At 31.6% G+C, this 23942-nt stretch overlaps 1 protein-coding gene across 3 annotated transcripts in view; it reads left to right on the top strand.

Moving 5' to 3' along the window:
* Window positions 1–756: 756 nt before the first annotated feature.
* Window positions 757–23942, top strand: part of LOC127734488 (ninjurin-1-like) — a 36366-nt gene continuing 13180 nt past the window's right edge. For 2 of the 3 annotated variants that reach the window (XM_052244391.1, XM_052244389.1), the window contains exons 1-2: window positions 21660–21719; window positions 22050–22109. In XM_052244391.1, coding sequence (XP_052100351.1) covers window positions 21687–21719; window positions 22050–22109 — 93 coding nt within the window. In that variant the 5' untranslated portion in view covers window positions 21660–21686. Of the gene's footprint in view, window positions 886–21659; window positions 21720–22049; window positions 22110–23942 lie in introns of those variants that run through there. The other variant, XM_052244390.1, reaches the window with a different exon arrangement.

Raw genomic sequence — 23942 nt, 5'->3', positions numbered from 1 at the left:
ATGCTGGCCCTTCTTAGTCCTAAGCTGTTAATAACTATATTGTTCGATAATTTTAATCAGATAATGAGTAATTTTGAATTCAATTTATAAAACAAAAAATATGATTATTTGGTTTTTATATCAGTTAAAACACATTAAAAACTATCTTTTTCTGACAAACGCAACTAGCAAAACCATATGAAATTATTTCCGTGCGCAAAACAGCTGCCTCCTTCTTCAGGTACCATCTAGACCAAGAGTTTTTGGAAGGCACATATAAAATTTTAAGGAGTCTTAAGGTAAACTTTTCATCAGGGCGTACAATCTTATCACAATTTTATATTGATATACTTGAAATACACAGAATGTATTATCTGAATCATGGCAAAACCGAAGACATAAACACAACAATATACGGTCAACTATGTCTGAAGTAGTTGCAACCTGTGCTTTACCGCAATTACACATTGTAAAAAAAAAAGAAAAGTTACGGGCAAAATTTATTTTTGGAATCATGTCAATACCAAAGCACTGGTCACTGAGCAAATGGTACCCTCGGGACTGAATATCCACCATCAGCTGTAATTTAGAAATTTGATTAAGTTATTTGCAAAAAGTGGGTCAAGCAGGACCTAATCGATGATAAACCTGAAAACCAACGATCTTACGAAGTGGGAAATATCTAAGTGCAGATATAACTTCCTTTTTAATTCACATGACAATATTTTGATTTGCGTTATTTGTATACTTGAACTTGATTGGGTGAAATGTTAGTTTTGCATTTTATAACCACTCGGCGGCTGCATATGAAGCTGGAATAAGAAAAATGTCCTACGACGTTTTTCGTTGACTCAACGACTGAAAGTGTATTTTATAAGTAGATATAGCAGAAAATGTCTAAAAATGGTAAGATAATAATAACATCTACCAATAGTACAAATATTTGCCTCATTGTTCGTGAGTTCAAATATTGTAGATTCTATAAAATCTTCTCTTTACAGTCGTTTTTCAAGCGGAAGTCATTTTGTCCAAGTTGATATTTCATTTGTCAAAGCAATTAATGCGGGTTTTTTTACCTGATATTTCAATAAGTTATTTATAATTAATAAAAACAAAAGTTAAATACACGAAGAGTACACAATGCCTAGATTTGTTTTTTATTAACTACATGCTTAGGTCTGAAAGGAATAAAATGCTACGAAACATTACAAAACGGTAGTCATTTTGTCCAAACGGGTGAAAACGTCGAAAAATCCGAAAAACGCTTATTTCCGACGTTGCATGTGCTAATTTTGTGTCAATTAAATATTCCTGATAATAAAAACAAATCGTGTGGTGAAATTTGGAAAAATATATTGAAGGCTGTCGAAAAAAGAATAGTGCATATTAACAAACTCGGAACATAGATTCGACACAGATTAAATTTTGATATTTTATAACCATTTTTAGCTTTTAGTGATTTATTGTTGCTAAAGGCAAATGTTTGATTCAGAATGCGAATTATATGTACAACTTTTACAAAGACAATTTGGAGACACCAAGACAGTCCTCTATATGTTAAAGGTGAATTTTTCGTTATGTTGCGGAAGTACCCTGAAATAGATATACATCATTTAAAGTCGCCCCTTCAGTAAGGTACATTCACCAAATTAAAAGTACAAGTACTCGAAAAGTTTAATTTCGCGACTTGTCCTGCTACTCATGTTATAACTGTCGTACTGAAACTAATTCATGTACTAGCGAAGCTGGGCCTTTTCGTCAAAATAAACTTGTGCATGAAACGGAGGTAACTTAAAGACTAATTGCAAACATCGACGAAAACAGTTTCATTGAAATAATACAACCCGGGATTGTATTACCCGTTTTTACGGACGGTCCAGGAGAAGATTTCTAAAATTTAAAAAAGTACATCAGACGTTAGAAAACTTCAGCAAGAAACTATAGATGACCGGGAAAATAATTTTGAAGCTGGGGTTCAAATAATTGAAGGGCTGTATTTCGACAAATTGTGTGTCAAGGAAAGTACAATTCATTTCAAATCAATCAAGGGTAAAAAAAATGATTTCCTTGCAGAGTGTCGGATATATTTGTATTGGGGTTGAATCAAGATATGGAAAATTTATAATGACATATGATATGCACCATAAAATTTTAGCAGCCTGTGATTAAAGTTTTGTGCTTCTAAAATTATGTTTTATTTATTTATGGAAAACTGTATATTTAATGATTCCGTCCCATTTTGCCTTCCTACATTATTTACGACAATACGGCATTTTAAGGGGAATTAAGGGTAAACATTGTTAATCGATTTCTACAACTTGAGGTAATTCATGGTAAAAATAACAGAGACCGAATCAATCCATAACATATAAAAAAAAAAAAAACCGAATGAAACTAACAGTTTTAATTAATCGACGTCAAAATTTCAGAAAACACTCTTTGACGTCCCATTTTTGGTGTAACGTCGTGTTGTAGGAACATCGTGCACAACGTTACAACGTATGTCCTATATCTTCTTTTCACATTTATAAGGAAGTCTGGTAAGAAGAAACAGCATTTTTGTATCATCTAAGTAACTACAAAGCTATATAGAAGGGTTGACTATTTTCGTAACAACAAAAGGACATTACACAATGAAAAAGATATATTTTTTTAAAACCCCAACTAGGTAATATTATATAAAACAAGACCATTCAGCAAACAGTTACTGAATGTAATCTCAAAGCGCAAAACTGTTGATGAAAAAGTCATGCCTCACCCTTGAAAAGTTTGAAATGGAATGCTCGTTCATGTATTAATATTCCAAATAGCCTAATAAAATATCAAGATTTCAGCAAACTTAGACCGTTAAAATTAAACTAGATTTAAATATCGTTGGCTGAATAAATTAATTCGAAACATCAAAACTGTTCATTTGGGGGTTAAAATTATACAAAAAGAATATTTGTTTTTCGTTTTTTGTTTTGTACATAAATCAGGCCGTTAGTTTTTTTCTTGAATTGTTTTACATTTGTCAATTCTGGACATTTTATAGCTTACTATGCGGTATGGATTTTGCTAATTGATGAAGGCCGTACGGTGACATATAGTTGTTAACTGCTACGTCATTTGGGTTCTGATGGAGTGTCTCATTGGCAATAATATTACATCGTATTATTTTTAAGGAAAAGTTTACGTATATTGAGACAACCATAAAACTTATTAAAAAAATGCTCTGTCCTAGGCAAGGGGTGAGATAAGTCTTCACAAACATGTTAAACCCCACCCCATTATTTGTGTGTCTAACCCAAGCTTTAAGCATGTATTCAAATATTGTCATTGTTTTTGGAGTTAATGAGATTCCCTTAGTTTTTGTTTATTACCTTGATTTGTCTTCATAGCTTACCATCTTTATTTGATTTGCTCCGCATTAAAGGCTGAATTATTAGTTGAGAATCGAATGAAAAACAAACTTACGACAAAATGGTCAGGAAGTTGTTTGGGATACATGTTGCATTTTTGTCTTTTACAGTTCAAAATTACAAGGTTAAGAATCGAGTGATAAAAACGATGCTTGACCTCCACTATCAGGACATCGACAGTGGTTTTTGCTAGTCATGCATGCTACTCCATATTATGTAAATGTATTACAATGTATACTTTATGTTTTTTTTTTGTTTACATCATAATCTTAATTGTTATATCATAAGTAACAAACTCACATCCTTGAGAAGAGATCGTACTCGCCCACACCAAACAAAAATAAAATTAAAGAAGAAACATTGATGCAATTCATGATTAATTGAAAAATGCTTCGGACGCAACAAATTTTTTAAGTTTTATTTTTCATAAAATGTTACATTTTGTCTTTAAATTTTGCGTTCATGGAATTGTGCCAAAGCTATGGTTTGAACTCCATCAAGTGAACATCAGGCCTAATCAAATAGGAAGTTGAAGAACAATAAAAACTAACCATTCAGGAAATTTTGTGCCAAATAAGTCTAAGGCATTCATCTACTTCTTTGGGTCGTAAAATCTTTTCGTGTCTTGAATATTTCAACATTTTATCAACAGTTAATACAGAAAATTAACATATCAATGATATTTCATGTCAACACAAAAGTGCTGACTACTGGGATGGTGATACCCTCGGGGGAAAAAACTCAACTAGCCGTTGAATCGACCAAGTGTTGTAATAATTTATCAAAGATACCTCGCTGACATAGTTATTTTGTTTTTAAAGTGATTAAGATTTACTCAGTCTTTAGTTTTCTACATAAAAGTGGACTGTTGTTCTTCTTTTCGCCGTCTTTCGTTATCTGCCATGGGATAGTCAATATGAAAAAACAAGGAGATGTGATATGATTGCCAATGAGACAACTATCCACCAATCTTATGAGATTGAATATCCCTGTAGTATCTTTTGCCTCTTTTTTTATAAATCACTAATGTGTCACAAGTTCAATTCATCTTTAGATGTATTTTTTTAAAGCATGTGAGAGAAATCTGAAAATACAAAATTCAAACTATTCTTCTACATGTAAAGGAAGTTTTTGATCCTTTTTGTTATGTTTTTGTAGCAGTTCAGTGTTTCTCTCTTATAGTTGATGTGTTTCCCTCGGTTTTGGTTTGTGACCCGGATGTGTTTTCGCTTATTCGACTTATGACTATTGAACAGCGGTATAGTACTGTTGCCTTTATTTAATATGTATTTTGCATGCTTATCCACTGGGTCGATACCTTTGCTGGTGGACTGCCAGTTCCCGGTGGTAGCACCTGCTCAGTAGCCATAACTTCGGTACTGGCATGAAGGATATTGTGTAACAGGTATTTAAAATTCCTGTTTCAAATTTTTGAAGTTATCTAAAATTAAGGAATATATCCCTCTTGTGCAGAGCTCTGATTCCTTTCCCGGCTTTGGCTATACTTTTTGTCCTCTTTTGTTTTATCAACTCCTCAGTTTTTAAATAAGTTTTGGATTGTCAAATATTGGACTCGATTATCTATGAAGAGATATTTATTGTCGAAATACGCATTTGGTGCAGTAAATTTTGTACTGTTAATGTTATTCTTATGAATGTGACTACACTATCATTTCCAAAAGTAAACCCACACATTACAAAACCTGTAAAAATTCATAACCATTAGCTAATTATCAGTAATTAAACATACAAATCTTACTGATGATATGAATTGTGAACATGCTACCATCAATTTTAGAATTCACTCATACATTTTTGTATTATTCAAAATTATCAGTCAAAATGTGTTGCACATTCATGGCTCTACAATCTGTCGATACCTGAATCTTGGCATTTGCACAATGTCATGTGTTTCGCCGACTGTTTATGACGTCTTTAAACTAAATCCATTGGATGTTGGATGTGCACTGATTAATATTTTAGACTTAGATGCATGATTTTTTTATTAGTTGTTATTGACTTTGAACAAACTGTCAGTAACTGCGAGTACTCTCAGATCTGTACTTAGTGTCATTTTGTTGTGGGGATGTATAATTACCCGTCCACGTCCACTCTGTGTTTTTGTTAGATGTATTTCTATTTGTATCCATCTGATGAGCCTTTTTCAACTGATTTTGATAGTTTGTTCTTATGTTGTACTGTTACACCACTTTCCCAGGTTAGGGAGAGGGTTGGCGCCTTCAAACGAGTTAAACTCCACCACATTCTGTATGTGCCTGTCATAAGTCTGTAATTCAGTGGTTGTCGTGTTGCTGTGTAACATATTTGTTTTTGTTTATTATTTTGTACATAAATTAGGCCGTTAGTTTTCTTATTTGAATTGTTTTACATTTGTCCTTTCTGGGCCTTTTATAGCTGACTATGCGGTGTGGGCTTTGCTCATTATTGAAGGCCGTACGGTGACCTATAGTTGTTAATTTCTGTGTCATTTTGGTCTCTTGTGGAGAGTTGTCTCATTTGCAATCATACCACATCTTCTAATTTTTTATATCTACAAGGATCCCCAGTCCTTTAACTTTCATTTGATACCAAAATTACCAAAATATATTCTACATAGCTTGATAAATACCCCTAGCTATGCGTAGGAACTATTTTGATTTAAATATGTACTACTTTCCAGTTTGATCTTTTTAACCGGGTCCGATTTGATGGTGTTACAATTCCGCTGAAGCCGGTGCTATGGGCCATCTTAAACTTGCAGTGAGGTGAGAGTTATTATTTTTCTCCATGTTGAAGGCCTCACTGTGACGTTAAGATGAAGAACAAAAATAAATGCGCTGTTCTTTTGCTTTGCGTGTGATTTTGCTGTGCATGCACTGATTTTGTGTCATGGATGGATGCCCCATATCCTTTGTATTTCTATAATATTCTGGACACTGTAACGAAAGGGTGTAAATAAAGGCAATAGTAGTATACCGATATTCGAAATTCATAAATCGATTGAGAAAAAAACAAATCCGGGTTACAAACTAAGACTGAGGGAAACACATCAAATATAAGAGGAAAACAACAACACAACAGAAACTCAACACTAAAATGCAACACACACAGAAACAAACTATAATATAACAATGGCCATTTTCGACTTGGTACAGGAAATTTTAAGAACAAATTGTGGGTTGAACCTGGTTTTGTGGCTAGCCAAACCTCCCGCTTTTATGGCAATGTTAAATATAACATTAAAATGACAAGTTTACTTGACAGGACTACAATACAAATAAATGGGAGAACATACAGGACAGAGACACACACAAATAATAGCTATCAAAAGGTACAATGCTTATAATTTAATACGCCAGACGCGCGTTTCGTCTACATAAGACCCATCAGTGACGCTCAGATAAAAAAAGCCCGAAAGCCAAAACAAGCTTAAGTACAAAGTTGAAGAGCATTGAGGACCAAAAGTTCCAAAACGTTGTGCCAAATACGGCTAAGGTTATATGCCTGGGATAAGAAAATCCTTAGTATTTAGAATAATTCATACTTTTGCAAACAGTAAATTTATAAAAAGGACTTTATAATTGATATACATTTTAACACCGATGTGGTGACTAACTACAGAATAAAAACGAATACATAAAACAACCTAAATCAGCACATATAAAAGCACAGTCGAACAACGTATTATATGTTAGCCGAAGAAATCGACGCACAATGTGGCGTCACATTTAAATTTCTATAAATTTTCAAAAAATAGGATAGAGTTAAAGATTAGGTTTGTAATACTGATATAACATGTATTAATAACAATGAAAATTACAATACTTATTAATATAAAATTGTGGTAGTAATTAGATAATTAATTGTATTATCAAGCTATGTCGGTATTTTTTCTAAATCAAACTGTAAACCAAATACATCGTATAAATTTAGTTGACCCAAACTAAAATCTTATAAATGAACTGGGTGATTATTTATCTTTACCGTAACACACGAATTGAACAGAAAAAAATAAGATTTACAACTACAAACGATAAGACATTTGACAAAATCCGATGAGAATAACAAATATAACATCAAAACTAAATACATGGATTTTGGATAGAAAAATACCGTGACACGTCTTATAGCAATGCAAATTCACACTCAGCAAAACAGTCACAATCGGGAATAAGTCACGTTCGGTACTTAAAAGATCAGACGACGTGGCAAACCACAATCTATATATAATCGATGATTCAGGAAAACAAACGATCTTACGAAATGGAAAATTTTATCAGTTGAATGGCTTATCTATTTAACATACACTACTGTTGGTTGTCGAGTTTATATTCTAAATTCAAAGGACATTGCAATAAAGTCTTTTTCTTATATACATGTAATGTCCCGCTGTTATTTTAGATATCAAGGAGTAAAGTATAATAGAATTAAATCAATTATGTTCCATGGATATAGAGCAATTGTGTCACCCATTGAACTTCCTTTTTAAAATTTCATCACGAGGTTGAGAATTATTATTAATGAAAAGCTACCTATAGAAATACTTATGAATTTTTGGTTTTTGGCATGGTTAGCTTGTTGTCTCATTGACGTACAACGTATATCCTATATCTTCTTTTTACATTTATAAGAAAGTCTAGTAAGAAAAAGTAGTATTTTTGAATAATTCTAAGTAACTACAAAGCTATGTAGAAGGGTTGAATATTTTAAACAGTTCTCAACTTCTCTATATGAAATAATATGAATAGATTCGTAACAATAAAAGGACATTACAAAATGAAAAAGATTTCTTTTTTTACACCCGAACTAGGTAATATTGTATAAATAAAGATCATTAAGCAAACAGTTACTGAAAGTAATCTTAAAGAGCAAAACTGTTTTATAAAAGTATATAATGTTTATATTCCAACATTGAAAAGTTTGAAATGGAATGCTCGTTCATGTATTAGTATTCCAAATAGCCTAATAAAATATTAAGATTTCAGCAAACTTAAGACCATTAAAATTAAACTAGATTTAAATATCGTTGGCTGAATAAATTAATTCGAAACATCAAAAACTGTTCATTTGGGTATTGAAACAATACAAAAAGAATATTTGTTTGTTGTTTGTTGTTTTGTAAATAAATTAAACCGTTAGTTGGTTCGATGGAATTGTTGTATATTTGTCATTTCTGGGCCTTTTATAGCTTTCTTTGCGGTATGGGTTTCGCTCATTATTGAAGGCCGTACGGTGAAATGTAGTTGTTAATTTGTACGTCTGGTCTCTGGTGAAGTGTTGTCTTATTGGCAATAATATCACATCTTTATCAATTTTAATGAAAAGGATACTAATACTGAGACAATCATAAAACTGAATAAAAAAATGCTCTGTCTTAGGCAAAGGTTGAGTTGAGCCTTCACAAACATGTTTAACCCCACCCCATTCTTTGTGTGTTTGCCCTAGCTATAAGCATCTATTTAAGTGCTTGTCATTGTTTTTGGATTTTCTGAAATTGTTTAGTTTTTTAATATTACTTTGATTTGCCTTCTTAATTGATTTATGAGATTTAAACATCGGAACACTTCAATTGCCTTAATTTACCGTTTTGCATAATTGTTTTTTTTATTAATGTTATTTTCCTTCATCAGGCCGTTTATTGCCCCTTTTTAATTGCTACACATTATTTTTCTATCCAGTCTTTTATAGCTTACCATTTGTATTCGATTTTCTCCGCATTAAAGGCTGAATTGTTAGCTTTAGTGAGAATTGAATGAAAACTAAACTTACGACAAATTGGCTAGGAAGTTGTTTGGGATAAATGTTGCAGTTTTGTCTTTTACAGTTCTAAATTACAAGGTCAAGAATCGAGTGATGAAAACGATGCTTGACCTCCACACATGTGTCTGTCCAAGATCAGGACCTTGACAGTGGTTTTTGTTAGTCATGCATACAACTCCATATTATGTAAATGTATTACATTTTATGCTTTTTGTTTACATCAGAATCTTTTATTGTTATATCATAAGTAAAACACTCACATCCGGGTGAAGATAGTGCACTCGCCCACACCAAACAAAAATAAAATTAAAGAAGAGATATTGATGCAATTCATGATTGATTGAAAAATATACAATGAGTTGGTCATATTTCGTGGAAATTTAACCTCGAGTGGATAGAACAATCGGAGGGGAACATGATTGTTCACACTAGTGACATTAACCATGAATAAATGCATTATGGACCAACGGTTATTTCGTTTCTCATGGAATGAAAACAATATATAAATAACAGGAATTGATGGTGCATCGGACGACGATATAAAGGTTTCATACAGTAAAAAAAGCTATGTCATATGCTATCACCCCTTTGTTCATTTGCTTTTAAAGGTTTGCTTGTTGGACGTTCTTGTTGAAGGTAATTCAAGAAAAGCGCTTTGGATGTAAAAAATTTATTAAGTTTTATTTTTCATAAAATGTTACATTTTGTCTGTAAATTTTGCGTTCATGAAATTGTGATAAAGCTATGGTTTAAACGCCATCAAGTTAACATCAGGCCTAATCAAATAGAAAGTTGAAGAACAATAAAAACTAATCATTCAGGAAGGTTGTGCCAAATAAGTCTAAGGCAATCATCTACTTCCTTGGGTCGAATTTTATCAACAGTTAATAGAGAAAATTAACATATCAATGATATTTAATGTCAACACAAAAGTGCTGACTACTGGGATGGTGACAAACTCGGGGAAGAAACTCAACCAGCAGTTAAATCGACTAAGTGTTGTAAAACTTATCAAAGATACCCCGCTGACATAGTTGTTTGTTTTTATAGTAATTAAGATTAATTGGTTCTTATTCACGGTAGGTATAGTGTCCGACTGGGATCGTGGTTTTCGAGTGATTTGATCGGGTTTATTAGAGTGTGACCACTTTTTTTCTCGAGTGAATATGACCAAAAATGTAAACAAGCAGACTTCCTTTCTGGTAAAACGTGAATGCTAGAACCGTATATAAGTATACAAGATCGTAGAAGGTATATTAGTATTTTTGATAAAAAGATATTGTCAACCCTACATAATGTTGTTTTAAAAACGTTTAATTTTGTCTTACATTGCTTTATTCCAAAATATAGATTAAAGCCATTTTTATACACATACCAATGCAAATGTCAACGGAAATTTGCACATGGAATCTATATATATACTTAGATATACAGACACTTTACAAAAATTCTTGTTTTTCCATTGAAAAGGACATTTTTGAGAGTAAGTTCAATTTGATATGTCCGTGTTTTTTTCGAGTTTGTCCTTGTTTTATCGAGTGAACAAAACAAAATTCCTATGGCTAAAAATGTAATATGTCAGTGCATTCACTTTTTAACAAAGAATGAAAAGGTTCAAATAAAGTACTTTTCAAGGCACGAAACAATGCATAAAACCAGTTTAATAATGCTGTAATAAAACGTACATTTCATAAATAGTCATCGTTCATTTGCATTCAGAAATCTTCATGTTAGTGTGACGATATGGATTTCATACAGTAAATAGTTCATGATGTAAACAACCTTTATGTGAGCTCAGACATGTTGGACTGAGACGTACGAACACATAGTGTGTAAAGCAGGTAAATGTGTTTGTTTACAGAAAATATATCCTTAATGTTTCAATTACTATTTGTCTTGATTGTAATATTAGCTATCTTGGCGTAATCAGGAGTGTACAGAATTTTACCCCGGTTTTGAAATTCTATACACCCTGAGATTTTCAACACCGGTGTAAAATTCCGTACAACCCGTTTACTATTCTTAAATTCTTTTTTAACCTAATTTTTTTTTATCATTATTATTTTATCCAAAAATTTTAATTTTCATAATTTTGACAAACATTATATATTTTGGAAATTTTGGTATATTTTTTTTATCCCCTTGTGAACTAGGGTGGGTTGTTATTTACACCCGGGTAATTAACCAATCAGATTGCAAGATTCTTGCTTCATAGGAAATAATGTTTTATCGTTCTAGAAATGGAAATAAAGAACAATGTTCAATGGCTCCTACTGTGAAGAGGTTATGATCAAGCGTAAGCTATGCTTGGTCACACAGTAATAAGATTCAGGATAGCTTCATTTCCATCAGAAATTAAAAGAATAAAAATTGACAATGTATATTTGTGAGGTGAACGGAAGGACAAAAGGATCGTATTGAAGCTTACAGATTATATATTTCGTTGTTTATTAAACACATTGGACAAGTCCCCGAGTTTATCATCAGCTCAGTTGTCATTACTTTGGTATTGACATGATTTATAACAATTCTTTCTAAAATTATTTACATCCAAGGGGGACAGGGGAATAGAAATATGGTCACTTAAGTCCTCTTCCAACCGACCCTTGTCAAAGTGGGACGTCCGTTTGGCTGTGTGAGTTGTCCAAGTACGCAGCCACGTCCGGTCAGAACGGGGCGTGTAGAAAGAGTGCTACGCTCATTGCATTTAAAGAAAGCTTGCAACAGCTCTTTGAAGGGTCCGTAGGCGGTCTTTTGTAAGGCAAAATTTCTGTCCATATCAAATATACTCTCATTTTCAGTGGCAGTCTAAATTTCCCGACCTTTATCTCGAACGTCCTCTGTTACAGGACCTACTTATTGGATTTATTGTTCTCGTCTTGAACATGCATGACACATTTGCCACTGGACGTTAAGCACCAACAATCAATCATTTAGAATTCTCTGTTTATAAATTTAAAAATTATAAAAATGCTAAGGTTTCAACTCTGTCAGGCAAAGTTGACCTTAGATGGATTTGGCTATTTTGTAGGTCTTTTGGTCATATAGCATAAAATTATAAAGTGTTGTTTTCATTTTTTATTAGATATTCCATATATCAATCATAAAATAGTATAATATATATCAATCATAAAATAGTATTGACTGTAAAAACAAAGATAGCATGCAATGAAATTAAAAAGATTATGAGTCCTGATATTCGGTTCTTAAGACCGTTTTAAAAATGACCCATTGATCTTTTATATATCGTAATACTGCAAGGTTATGGTGAAATGTTTTCAAAACAGAAAGTTATCATTAAATTGAGAATGATTAAATTTGATCAACATAATAAGTCTGTTTTTGTGACTTATTAAGAATATATGATATTGTCCTTCGCTAAATTACAGTTTCAAACTAGAAAAAGTCAGTTTTAAGCCAAAGAATGTCTTCTTTCTTATTCACATTTTCTTCAAAAAACCATTTGTTAAAAAACCCGGACGTTTTAAGTGTTGCTCTCGAAAAAAAAACAAGGACTATATAAAACACTATATTGTAAGTGAACTACAAGGAAATTCTGTTTCGTTTGTGTACAAAACATGTATAGCATTCAGAATAAGATGAACAGTCACGAATAAAACTATTATACTCGCGAAATAGCAGTAAATCGAACTAATTGCTTGTAAATTCACTCGATAAAACCTGATCTACACTCAAAAAAAGCGGACCGATTCACTCGAAAAAACACGATCTCCGCCGGACACTTTACATACCGTGTTATTACTCGGTCTTTAGTTTTCTACATAATAGTGGACTGTTTTTCTTCTTTTCTCCGTCTTTCGTTATTTGTCATGGCATAGTTAATATAAAAAATAAGATGTGATACGATTGCCAATGAGACAACTATCCACCAATCTTATGAGATTAAATATCCTTGTAGTATCTTTTGCCTCTCTTTTTATAAATCACTAATGTGTCACAAGTTCAATTCATCTTTAGATTTACTTTCAAACCATACTTATAATGTTCAGTTTCTGTTTCGTGCAGAAGAAATATAAAATTAACCGATTTCAAGAGCGAAAAGGTGACACCATATTAGTATGTAGTATCATCATTCAGACTAAACTCAAAATATTTATACTCTCCAGTTATATAGTACTAGTATTTAATCTGAAAATACAATTCAAACTATTTTCCTACACGTTAAGGACGTTCATTGAGTATGCATGCTTGATTTGGTTAAATATTTCTTGGTTGCAGCATTTAAACTTCTTCACTGAAGTACCAAAGTTTTCTTGAGATTACATTGAGTTTTATTTATAAATTTATTAGAGGAAGTAACTGAATTTGACACACGTTTTTGAATATCAAATGAGAGGTGAAATTGAGCATTGAGTAATTAAGTCAGTACCGAGAAAAAGAAAAAAATCACTTCAGGAAAATTAAAGGCATTAAAGTTTTTTTAAACGGTATCCAGTTTTAGTTCAGTTGAATAAACTCAGCTTATCTCTTAATCGATGGTTACTAACTAACATCATTTATATAACAAACATTCGCTTAACAAATAAGTCTAAGTCTATTTTCTTTCTGTAATATCCATTAACTAAACTTTAAATCTATAAGACGTGACGTTTGATAAGAAATCAATATGAATTTGAAGTATCTCATATACTATATCAAACTGTGTTTTAATAGGAATGTGTTAAATCAAATGATTACTGTTGCCCTCATTGAAAGCTATGCGTAATGAAGCTATGACCGATTTGGATTCCGAAGTCGTCATTCGGGAAAAAAAAATTATAATATTATCTTGTTTTAATGGCATATTTTTTAAATTCTTCAATAACCATACCAACTTTTCTGAACATAGGGCGATTAAGAGATTGATTGATTGCATATACACTTGTCTTCTCGAACAATTTTTTGTGCCCATAAGTTCATATTGACGCATTCCTTACACACCCGTTTTACTCAAAAACATAAGAAGTTCGTTAATCGAACAGGTCTGAAAACCTATGTGAAAAGTTAGTTGTTAATTTTCCCCCTTTTGATTAAAAAAATGTTGAAGCGGATCGGATGTCATATTACCAATTACTTATTGGTTGCTTAGAATTTGAAGAGTCTAATTTTGTGGAAGAATTTAGTCGTTATTACGCATCATTTGTTAAAATCAGACATAAATACATGGGAAGTAAAGCATGTTGCTCAAATCTTAAGAGAAAGTCACTGCTGATAATACAAAATATGCGAGGATATTAGAAAAAAAGCCAGTAAAAATTTCTTAATAATATAAACAACATTTATTTTAAATAAATGCTGTTTAAATTTCCTACTTGATGGCTCAGATATCTAATTTCGTTTTAAAATTTTATTTCAATGACATTTCTAGTTGACAGATGTTATGCAAGGTTGGAGAAAATCTCATTATACAACAACAGCAAAACTAACAATTTCCTTGTCTGTTTCTAAAAAAATGTTAAAGATACTTATGAAAACAATAGATTAACCGACAATCCTAATGAAAACTTCCGACAGCTGCTTCCGGGAAATTTAGTTTATCAAGATCAAAGAATGAACAAACAATGAATGAAAAACCAGAAAAATACAAAAGAGCGGGAAGTTTTTTTATAAAATAGAAACATAATCGTTACAGGACAAAACAGATTGAAATTTTTTTAGTACAAAAGTACATATCATACACTATATTATATTGCTTTTAATGACGACCTCAAACGATCTCAACATGCATGCATATCCGTATTTGGTAAGATCCGTTTATATTTTCAACAAATGAAATGGCTGCAACGGTTATGAATGTAAATTTTGGAAACTATTCAATACTTTTAAATAAAGGTAACAGTAGTATACCGTTTTCAATAATCATAATTCGATTAAGCAAAAACAAATCCGGGTAACAAACTAAAAAACTGACTAAATGTGAACTTACTAATTCAATCTAGAAAGTTTACTTTGTTAAACTTACTTACAGTAAAACAACCAAACAAACCAAAGCAACACAAAAAAATCCTCAACAAACTAAATAACAGACAAATGTTTTTTTAAGATTCCAACGATTTTTCTAAAATGTTCATACATGTCCGTATTGTCGGAAACATTTTCATAAGGTGTAGAAGTTTCTAAAGTATAAAGAGAAGAATATTCTTTTATTTAAAATTTTGCATGCATTAAGAGCTCGTTACGCGGCAGCTTGATATTTAGTACTAGCGTTGTCGTGCCGCTATCCAATATATATGCTTTACAAAATTCCATATACTTTGTAATACAGGCTATTCTGCTGCTTTACATCCAATGTCGTTTTTTCTTTACTTAAGTCATGAAATGATGGAGTCGTCACAAGCAGAATATTAGAGATTTAGGTTTCGAAACTTGTCAAAGCTCAACAGTTTAGTAGCTAATGATTACCAAATGAAAGAGCCATCTAAAGGACAGCATTCTTTTATTATATATCTCATAACTTACGTCAAATTGACTTGTAATTTAAAAAATGCACACTATTTTTTTCATTTTTAGTATATTTTTATGTACCGATTGAAAGGAAATTATTCATAACTTAGTTTATCATAATAATAAATTATTTTTTGTCGCATATATAAAATAAACGTATCATTCATTTGCATTTTGCATGCTTATCGACAGGTTCGATACCTCTGCTGGTGGACTGTTAGTTCCCGATGATCACCATCATTAGCCACAACTTCGGTACTGGCATGGAAATAAGAATATTGTGTTATCAAAATTTCCTGTTACAAAAGTTTTGAAATTATTCGAAATTAAGGAATATATCTCCCTCGTGTAAAGCTCTGATTCTTTTCCCGGCTTTGGCTTTACTTTCTTTGTCCTTTTTGGTTTTATCAGCTCTTCACGTTTGAAATAAGTTTTTGATTGTCAACTATTTTGTCCTCGATCATCAATGAACATATATTTATTGTCGAAAGGCGCATTTGGTGCAGTAAAATTGGTTATTGTTAGTGTTATTCTTATGACTGAACTACAATATCATTTCTAAAAGTAAATCCAAACATTGAAAAACCTGTAAAACTTCATAACCATTTGTTAATTATCAGTAATTTGATATACAAATCTTACTGATGATATGAATTGTAAACAGAATAATAGTCTTGTCATTGAAACGAAAGATTTGCTTAACATCGACTTGGTGGTCACATATCATCAGACATCAATGATAATCTTAAATGGTTGTTTTACAGCTTTTTAATCTAATCATTCTATATTTTTTACTGAAGCTCGCATTTTAAAAAAGCAAAAATTAAACCTCAGAAATAAATATCTCAATCTATTTTTTGTGTGTTCTTTTACAGTCATCAAGTTGCTATTAAGTAATATAGATACAATGAATAAGCGTTGATTCTTGAAAAAGAAACCACGAGCCCGGAGGGCAAATGGTTTGTTTTTCATGAATCAACGCTTATCCATTGTATCTATAACTTAAACTATTGTGTTAATGTCTTTTCAAAATTAAAGCCTTTTCTTAATTAGAAGGTATTGTAAGTGAGTTTAAATAACCATGGTATCATGTTCAACGATGCATTACTAAATATAAGATCACAACTTATTGGTTAGAAAAATACAAATATAACACAACACGTCTGCCTTTAAATTATCAGGCATCTGAATATTATCTATGTTTACAAAATAAGACATATTCGAACTTATTTCTAATAAAATTGAGAATGGAAATGGGGAATGTGTCAAAGAGACAACAACCTGACCATAGAACATATATAAAGTATATATAATAAATATGTTACCGAAATTTCTAGCAAGAAGCCTAATTCTAGGCACATCACGATTTACTCGCATAGGAATTTGCGAATAAACATTTGTAAAATTATGTAGTGAAACAGATAAAATCTTACTATATTTATAAAACAAAAATGGACAAATTAAATGTAATCATTTTCGTTTGAAATATGTGAAATAGCCAATAATAATCCAAAAATAAACGGTAAAACTCGCTATTATTTCAAAAATATCCACAGTTACATACAAAATAAGAAAAAAAACCCAGAAAAACTAAAGAATAGGGACAACAAAGAGAATACAGGGATTAGAACCTAAACCGACAAGTCCCTATCTTTAACTTTTGACCTTTGACTCTTTAACTCATTGATCTTAACCATGCTAACATGCATCGCGGCTACCAACTTATACTGTACGATTGCCTAGTATGTATATATAAAGGTACAAGCCCTGTGTGTCCGTTGTACCTATGTATATCATATGTTCATTTATATATATAAAATAGACATATAAATTGTAACCAATTGGTAACCGCGAGGTTTCGTCGATATGTTGATGTCAGTCACACATAACAGATTTCAAGGACGGGTTCGATTCCCAGTGAAGGCATATAAAAATTACAAAAATTAAAGGTAAGTTTTTAAATTAATTCCATTAGTGAACAGAAATCAGTAAATTAGATAATTTAAACTTAATGAAATTAGGCACACAAAGGAAACAATTGAATATAATTTGGTGAATCAATTTCAGAGACAGATTTAGAAAGCGTTGATTCTAGAAAAAGAATCCACGGTAAATGAATAAGCTGACGTCACGACAATGGTTTAACTATTCTGAGTACCTAAAATCTAAAAGTCCTCAATCCCAAATTTTTTGTACAAATTTATGAGACTTGGTCAACGGTAAATTAATGTTTACCTATACTCAACTTTTTCTCAGCGGTTGCAAAGCACTTTGTCGAAATCATCAGGATGACACAGTCACTATAGTATAGTAAATAGTCTTTTGATGTTGTAAGACAATGTCATAAAACTATGACAATGTAATTTACACTGTTCAAGCATCACCGCACGTTAAACTTTGTACAACAGAAAAGCTGATTGGACATTAGTGACAATTTGTTTGGCCCTCCTGAATGGGCATCTTTTCAACGACCTTCAGTAAGCTTTCACTAAAATTATCACACACACACACACACACACACACACACACACACACACAAGTAATTGTATTTTCTAAACAAAACAAAAATATTAATACATTTATTTTGCATTAAACGTTTAATGAAGCCACGGATTCATAACCTTAAAAAATGGTTCACTAACAGTTGATAAAATGTAGTAAGTCTGAATATAAATATAAAAAATATATCCAGTACGCGTTAAAAACTTGCTCTATTCGGACACTTTTGGAATGTTTCAGTGGTGTACTTGTTTTGTGTGTAAAGAATTTTAGAGGTCAATTTGACTTTTACTCAGTTGGATTTTCAATTCAATTCAAAGATGTGTTGGGTTTTTCTTTTCTTTTTTTTTAAAATTTTTATCATTATTCTGTGATATTTTCCATTATCTTCTGAAATTTTGTATTGAAGATGAATGATTTAACATATTATATCTATACCGAACAATTAAATTTTACTCTTGGTTTATAAATACCATTGAAAGTACAACATCTAACAAAAGATAAAAATTGCCAGAAGAAAATGAGCCACTCGTTCTCAGGTTGAAATGGCATATGTCCGTCATTTGATTTTATGAGGTAAACGAAAAGTGGCGAAACTGAACTTCCAACAACGAGATGATATAATTATAAGCATATAATACTCTTGCAGTGGATTTTCAAAATGTTATGTAAAGCTTATCAATTTAGACATTTCTTGTCCCGAATTACTTCTTTGTTAAAATTATAATACATTATTTCATGGTACACACGACCAGAGAATTAAAATGAAATATGGTAATTGTATCTTTCCCTTTAGGTCACTTAAAACACTGCACAATATTCAATTAACATATACGTTTATACATGACCTTTCATAACTCCGGGCATAACATAATTTTTGAACTTTCAAGTCGAAAGAAAGAAAAAAAAATATTTCCAAGAAACTGAAAAATAAACCAAACACTTTGACTGTGTTTTATTTCTTCAGCGCAAGCTGTTTTGTACTTGCGGTCATTTTTTATTTTAACATTGAAGTAATAGAGAATTTAAGATTAAAACAGTCATTTTGATTTCATTTATCTTGAATTTTCAGGAAACTTTGATTACATTTTGAATGAAAATTATGTTATTTATTAACTAAGTATATTTTTTTATTTGTATTGATGGTCTACTGCCTCATTTTAATACATGTATTCTTAATATCGTGATCATATATCGAGAAAGATAATTGCTTCCAAGATCGCATTATGTAATGGACTAATTTTACCATTTTATCACTGTCCCCCTTTATTTATCGATGGGAATTCCACACTCTTTTGAAAATACTGAATCGAAAATGAAGTACATGCACAAAATAGTTTGTCTGACGTTAAAATACATAGTTCAATATCTAACGGCTTCATTTACACACACAGTGCACTGATTCTTTATAATATGTTCACGAAATCATTTGAAATTTTGTTTTTTGAAGAAAGACCTATTTTACAATATATTACATTAAGCATATTTAAAGTACGTCGACATGCCACTGCATGATAATTAAAATTTTTTTAAGGCATGTCAAACTGTCACCAGTATTTGATGTCCTAATAATGGACATCTACTAGTATCCAATCAACTGTTCTATCGCACACAGATTGACGTAAGGTGATGTTTGAAACAATGTAATGTCTAAAATGTCATTGTCATAGTTTTTGAACGCTGTTGTTATCTGTATATGTATCTGTATCAACACCAAAGAGTAAAATACTTCATTGCCGGAGTTGTGGACTAACGTTGATTTCGACAACGAACTTTGTAATCGCGGAGAAAAAGTTGAGTGTAAATTTATAAAACATTGAAAGATGATAATATGGTAAATGATGATTCAATTTATTAGATCAAATATCAGATTCTATTTTGAAAAAAAAAGATTTGCCAGTTGAATTTATGAATGTATCCATATTTCAGATTGATTTCGTGAAAAATAAACCTTCTGAGAACCTACAATTTTGTAAATTCGTTATTTACACACATATTGGTACAAGAGCATTTATAATAGATATTGCTGAAGGCTTTAATACCGTATCTTTGTTTTTTAAGGTTTTTACTATTTTTATTTTGTTTTTGTAATTTCCGAATGAAATAACAAATTGATGTTATAAGCCTTTACCATATCGCGATGCAAAAAAGTAAAAAAAATGCAACGAAAATCTAGTTAGTACAAACAAATTGTATGATGTTGCATTATTGATGACTACTGTTACTTAGCTGAAACTGGTCTTCGAGTAATAAGATAATTGATGCTTGTTTGTCTAAATCTTTACTTTTGAAATAAGTGTATGATAGGCAACAGTATATTAGTGATGTTCATATTTCATGCATTGATTAAGAAGACAAATCAATGAACTAACAAAAACTAAAGAAAATAAGAGACCAAGCATAGAACAATTAATAGAGATCGAAAAAAATATCCAAGGTCAATTGTGAAACATAACACTTGTCTGTCCTTGTGATGCCTCATACAGTTGTTGTTGAGAATGGGCATATTAGTCACGGATTTGTTGTGGATATAGCAACACGAAATGAAAAGTGATATTATAATTATTTTCAAATTCAAATGTATTGATTCCCCTGTTTCTTTTTGCAAACCTGCAAACGCAAGAGAATCTAAACCAAGACAAAAATAAAAAAAGAGCATCTTACCACCCAGTTAAAAGGAAACGCTATTCGCGTTTTGTTGACATAATACTCATTAGTCAACCAAAACAGTGGTAAAGACAATCAATAACAACGTTGAGTAGCATTGAACATCAAATATTCCAAAAGGTTTTGCCAAATCTGGCTAAAACTATCTAATAAATTACGTTTGAATCATTTTACCATTTAATGTACAGTTAATTTACTGAAAATGACCGCATCAATCACAGGAAAGGAACCTCAGTCGGTAGCATTATCAACCAAATGCCACTTATAAGAAGTTTTGATACATCAGGCAAACCTTTTAAACGCACCGACGTAACACATGGCTCTACCGTATACCATTCGAAAGTATAACATAGATACTGATTTGTTTTGATTTCTAGAACAGCAGTTAAATAGTAGTATATGACATCGTAGAATTAACTTTTTCACAAAATCCAGTAAATATAGTAAACAAAGGCGACAGTAGTTTATCGATGTTCAAATCTTTTTAATCGATTAGGAAGATACTCAAGCCTTTAGCTCTTCGAATTTAAAGTACATGTCCCAATGATACTATCTGAAACTTCTTTTCGAACGATAATGCTAAACTGGTAAAGTACATATTGAAGAATGTTTACAATTACACCAAAGCTATAGCTAGTTTGTAGTTTTGGCATTCAAATCAGGCAAAGAGATTATAGTAAAAGATTAGAGCAATTCAGCACAATCTCTCTCGTTGAAATCGAAAACTTGTCAACAACAAAAAAACATGAAATCATTTAACCCATAGTTTATTTTACCAGGTATTCAGTAATGAACGTAACTATTTTGGTCACGACTATCTTGAATTCATAATTGGAAAATACGATTTAGAAGGAAGTGTATATAAATGCATAGATAAGCAAATTTTGTATATGCCCTTAAATATTTCCGTTTTACTATCCATCGCAATCGGACGGAATGGCAACTTCAAGCGATGAAACTACTCCTTTGGTAGGCCAGTTTTATTTTTTCTAATCAGTTTAATCAATGAATATACTGAAGGCATTATAAGGAGTACTGATATTAAATTATGAGGCAAAATGTGTACATATGTTATGAACATTATTAATATCGTAGAGAACATTACATATGTTCCATTTGATTAGTACAGTTATTATTAATGATAAAACCAAGACTAAAAAAAACAAGGTTTTCATTTTTTAAATAAAATTTTCCAATTATTAAATTATTATCTTCTCTTTTATATAAATTTTAAAAAGAATAGTAATTTTGACATATCAAACATGTTTTTGTCTCTGTGCATTATCTTTTATTTTACAGAATCAAGTAGTGATTGGCGACACGTCTAACAACAATGAAAATACTTTACTCTCCAGTGATGTAAGTTTTATAAGGTCTTTCCACTTTTCCGTGGAAAGACCTATTGATTTTGTTCTGATTATTAGGTCTTTCCACTGTCCGTGGAAAGACCTTTTGTTTTTCTTCTGATTATTATTATTATTATTATTATTTTTTTTTTTTTTTTTCTGCCGTCTGAGATGCTTTTTTGTTTTACAGCATATCGAATAGATTTTTGGCCAATGATGTTGTACAGTAATGGGGGTTTCAAAACTCACCCTGTGTGACCGAACACTTATTCGTATAGGAGTTATCTCCCCGCGTCCCCTTTTTCTTGTTATCGCTATATCTCTAAAACCGTCAAAGATTTTAACAAACTGTTTTCACCAAATTGTTCGTCTACTCCTAAGAATGATTTGGTTAATTTTGACTGAAGTGATCGGAAGACATCTTATGGGAGTTATTTCCCTTTGAAAATTTAAGATAGGCGATATGTTGGATAAATTCATACATTATAAGTCGTAGAGGCCTACAGTCTTTTGATATGAAGTCCTCGGTCCATTTGAAGGAAATTGAGGTCAAGGTCAAAAGTCAAGGTCATGTTATAAATTTTGAATTTTGCTTGTTCTCGTTATTCAAAAGAAACTGTTACAGTTAATGATATGATGTGTTTGCCAAATAACTGTTTACAATAAGGCGCAACTTCAACCTATTTAAATCGAAGTGTTTTGATTAACCCTTATAGGAGTTTTCTCCCCTTATGCATTTGAAATCAGTATTTCTCCACAACCATACAAGTTATTGACCTCAGATCTTCCGATTTGAGTTCACTGACCTATGGCCTTGAAATTGAGGACAAGGTCGAAGGTCAAGATCATATTCTAAATATTGAATTTTGCCTGTAATCTATATTCAAAAGAAACTGTAACAGTTAATGATATGATGTGTTTGCCAAATTACTGTTTACGATAGGGCGCAACTTCAACCCATTTAAGTCGAAGTGATTTGGTCAACCCTTATAGCAGTTTTTTCCCCTTATGTATTTGAAATCATTATTACTCCACAACCATACAAGTGATTGACCTCCGGTCTTTCGATTTGAGATCACTGACCTATGACCTTGAAATTGAGGTCAAGGTCAAAGGTCAAGGTTATGTTTTAAATTTTGAATTTTGCTTGTTATCTTTATTCAAAAGAAACCGTAACAGTTAATGATATGATGTGTTTGCCAAATAATTGTTTACGATAGGGCACAACTTCAACCCATTTAAGTCGAAGTGTTTTGGTCAACCCTTATAGGAGTTTCTTCCCTGGTGTATTTGAAATCAGTATAACTCCGCAATCATACTAGTGAATGACCTGGGTTCTTTTGATTTGAGATCACTGACCTATGACCTTGAAATTGAGGTCAAGTTCAAAGGTCAATTTGACGTTCTAGATTTTGACCTTTGCTAAAAATTCTTACTGGTTCTTTATAAAACAATTAAGTCTTCTGCATTTGGTTGTAGATATTTCACCATTTATCAGGTCAAACGGAAATGACCGTATTTTAACCGGAAGTAGCCTATTTCAGACTAATCCTATGAAAAAGTATCAGAATTCTTATTATTTGATATCAGCTTTAAGTAACAAATTAGTGACATTTTCCAACACCGTTTTTTAAATTTCATTCTTTATTATCGAGGTGGAAAGACCTTCAATTGTTCTCTGAACAATTGGTTTTTAATATTTATTATTTTGTTTTCTTCCGCATAATTGTTTTCCTTCGCTGTTTTTTTTTGTTTCGCAAGATGTCGCTTAGATATTTGGAATATGATATCGAACAGTTCATACGCTTTTGAAACTGACACCGCTTAACCGAATACATTTCCATGT

The sequence above is a fragment of the Mytilus californianus genome, unplaced genomic scaffold (genome assembly GCF_021869535.1).
Source record: "Mytilus californianus isolate M0D057914Y unplaced genomic scaffold, xbMytCali1.0.p SCAF_3, whole genome shotgun sequence".
Taxonomy (NCBI): Eukaryota; Metazoa; Mollusca; class Bivalvia; order Mytilida; family Mytilidae; genus Mytilus; species Mytilus californianus.
The sequence above is the reverse complement of the archived record's forward strand: the minus strand, read 5'-3'. Positions and strand labels throughout refer to the sequence as shown.